The sequence below is a fragment of the Gossypium hirsutum genome, chromosome A08 (genome assembly GCF_007990345.1).
Source record: "Gossypium hirsutum isolate 1008001.06 chromosome A08, Gossypium_hirsutum_v2.1, whole genome shotgun sequence".
NCBI classification, from domain to species: domain Eukaryota; kingdom Viridiplantae; phylum Streptophyta; class Magnoliopsida; order Malvales; family Malvaceae; genus Gossypium; species Gossypium hirsutum.
In genome coordinates, this window is record NC_053431.1 from 126,582,403 (window position 1) to 126,585,264 (window position 2,862).

Here is a 2,862-nt window from a genome sequence, read left to right on the forward strand (position 1 = left end):
TTTATTTTTATGAGGAAGCAAAAATAATCAATATATGACCAACATGTGACAGATGATATGATATTTTTTTATATTTTATATGTTCAATTAATTTTATTTTTATTTATTTATTTATTTTATTAATTGAAAATAATGAATTTCTTTTAATTTGGGGTTTAAATTTTTTTTAATTTAATATTAATTCGTTAAGCATAGCTCAGTACCTATTATTTTAATATGAATTTCTTCTAATATTGGTAGCATTTTTGTAGTATTACAAAAAAATTTAACACCGTTAGTGTTTTGCGTAATAAATTTAGGTAACATATTAAAAAAAATGATAAATTCAAATACTAAATTGGGCTAGAAAAAGTATTAAGTTCAAATATCAATTTTTTTATACGAATTATAAAAGGGAAACAAAAGTCTAATAATAATAAAACTAGTATAACTCCAACCTAAACCTTTGTATGAAATCTTTTATAATAACAAATAACGTTGTTTAAAGAAAAGAAAGAACAAAAAACGTACAATAAATTATTATTATTATATATGTCCAAATCCAACATCTGAAACATTGAAAGGCATCTTTGTTAGTTTGTATCATGTAGTGCTGTTTCTCACAACGCCATGATGATTTTATTATTTTTTATATTTATTTTATTATATAAATAAATAAAATCTGAACATATATTATTAGTATCCGAAGACTAGTTCTTTTTCACAAGCACCTAAGATTGGGATCTCCAACTCCCTTTTTTTTCTACTTTCTTATCAAATTTGCCATTTTTAGGTTTCACTTTACAAACCTTTCTCAGTTTCCGTTTCCATTTCTTGAACTCCGTGCACTGAGAAAAGTATAATGGGAAAAGCTACAAGGTGGTTGAAGAGCTTATTTGGGATAAAGAACAGCAAAGACTACTTGAATTCCGGTGACCGGAAAGGAAAAAAAGGGTCTAGCATTGGCCGTTCGGGGAGGGATCCCAGCGGCGGATTGTGTCACAGCGTTACAGCGACACCACCACCAAACATGTCACCGGCAGAAGTGTCTATGTCGATAAGGTCATACTACAATGAAACGGAGAAGGAACAAAACAAACACGCAATCGCCGTAGCGGCCGCCACGGCAGCGGCTGCCGATGCTGCGGTGGCCGCGGCGAAAGCAGCTGTGGCGGTCGTGAGGCTGACAAGTCACGGAAGGGGAACCATGTTCGGGCACGAGAGATGGGCTGCTGTTAAAATTCAAACCGCGTTTCGAGGTTATCTGGTGAGTGTAACAGTCTCGAAAAAGTTTACGCTGTTTTCGATTGTGTTGAGTTTAATTTCGATTTTTTTGGATTTCGAAAAACAGGCTAGAAGAGCACTGCGAGCTTTGAAAGGATTAGTAAAGATACAAGCTCTGGTCAGAGGATACTTAGTGAGGAAACAAGCTACTATTAGGTCCCATAAAGCTAACAGATTTGACATCCGAGCACGAAAATCTATGGTGAAAATTTGCTTTTTGATTTGATAACTTTACATTAATCTGATATAAATATGCTTTTATATTAAAAATCAGATTATATTTTATCCTTTTTAACTCCAAAAAGATGAATCAATTCAAGTAGATTAGATTAAGTTAATTAATATTTCTGTTAAAAATTTTAATTATTTTTATTTTTAAATATTATTCCTTATATATTAACATGAGGTTGCCATTTTTTGAATATTTCATCAGTTCTTCTAGTTTTTAAAAATATAAATAAATAAAATTTAATAAAAATATTGATTTATTTTTTGATTTAATGTATAGAGACTAACTTATTTAATTTTTTTAGTAAAAAGAGAAATTCCATGATACTATAGATTTTTTGATCGATTAATCTAATTTATGAATTTGTTTAAAACCCATTTTGCAGGAGAGATTATATTCTTTTAATCACACTACAAATGGCATTGATGAAAATTCCAAAATTGTGGAGGTTGTTGATATTGTTAGGCCGAAATCAAGATCTCGTAGGAACGTTAATGCTTCAGAATCGGATTTCGGCGATGACTATCAGCCAGTTCATCGGACATTATCTTCTCCGTTTCTAAGTCGAGTTCCGGCTCGAATATCAATACCGGATGGTGGTCGAGATTGGGGTTTAACAGGAGATGAATACAGGTTTTGTACAGCACAAAATACACCTCGGGTCATAAGTTCTTGTGGGTCTAACTCTAATGCCTCGGTTGCACCACCACCAAAGAGTGTGTGCAGTGATAACTGGTTTAGACATTATGGGAATTACCCAAATTACATGGCGAATACACAATCTTTCAAGGCTAAATTGAGGTCACAAAGTGCTCCAAAGCAAAGGCCAGAGATAGGGCCTAGAAAAAGACTCTCGCTAGATGAAATGATGGAATCTAGATGTAGTTTAAGTGGGGTTAGGATGCAGAGATGGTGCTCACAAGTTTAAGGAAAACTATTGATTTTCAAGATTGCAACAATGGGGAATCTTTTGATTCATTGGGGTCTAATAGCTTTGTTTGTAACACTCTCAATCTCACTTTTAAGGAGTCTGTTATGATATAATGTAGAGTTTAAGTATTTTCGTTTTATTGTTTCAATATTTATGAAATTTTGTTATGTCCTTATAATTTTTATTTATAATATTGAAATGTTATTGTTTTGGTCGTTTATATTTGATCTTAGATTGTACAGTTGATCTTGAAATCAGATTGTACGATAAAAAACGAAATAAGAAAACTTTTAAGGGGCCGAAATTTAAGTTGTATAATTTATGAGAGAGTAAAGTGTAATTTTATTATTTATTAAATCAAAACTTTATGAATTTTAAAGGTAAAATTTTAATTTTACAATTTTAATAGAATCGAGGTCCTTGCCAACTCTCTTGTCGT

At 31.7% G+C, this 2,862-nt stretch overlaps 1 protein-coding gene across 2 annotated transcripts; it reads left to right on the forward strand.

Annotated features, from left to right (window-relative positions):
* The first annotated feature begins 664 nt into the window (after nt 1–664).
* LOC107940197 (uncharacterized) lies at nt 665–2,643 on the forward strand. 2 transcript variants are annotated; one of them, XM_041075294.1, is made up of 3 exons: nt 665–1,246; nt 1,331–1,465; nt 1,881–2,643. In XM_041075294.1, the coding sequence occupies exons 1-3, from the start codon at nt 842–844 to the stop codon at nt 2,418–2,420; spliced, it is 1,080 nt and encodes a 359-aa protein (XP_040931228.1). In that variant the 5' UTR covers nt 665–841; the 3' UTR covers nt 2,421–2,643. The 2 variants fall into 2 exon arrangements, with proteins under 2 accessions (XP_040931228.1, XP_040931227.1); XM_041075293.1 differs by having other exon boundaries at nt 668–1,246; nt 1,878–2,643.
* Nucleotides 2,644–2,862: the final 219 nt, after the last annotated feature.

Excerpts from the sequence above, each read along its gene's own strand:
- LOC107940197 (XM_041075293.1), top strand. The coding sequence starts at position 842 with ATGGGAAAAGCTACAAGGTGGTTGAAGAGCTTATTTGGGATAAAGAAC. Across the intron at positions 1,247-1,330 it reads CCGCGTTTCGAGGTTATCTG|GCTAGAAGAGCACTGCGAGC; the intron begins GTGAGTGTAACA and ends TTCGAAAAACAG. Across the intron at positions 1,466-1,877 it reads TCCGAGCACGAAAATCTATG|GAGAGATTATATTCTTTTAA; the intron begins GTGAAAATTTGC and ends CCCATTTTGCAG.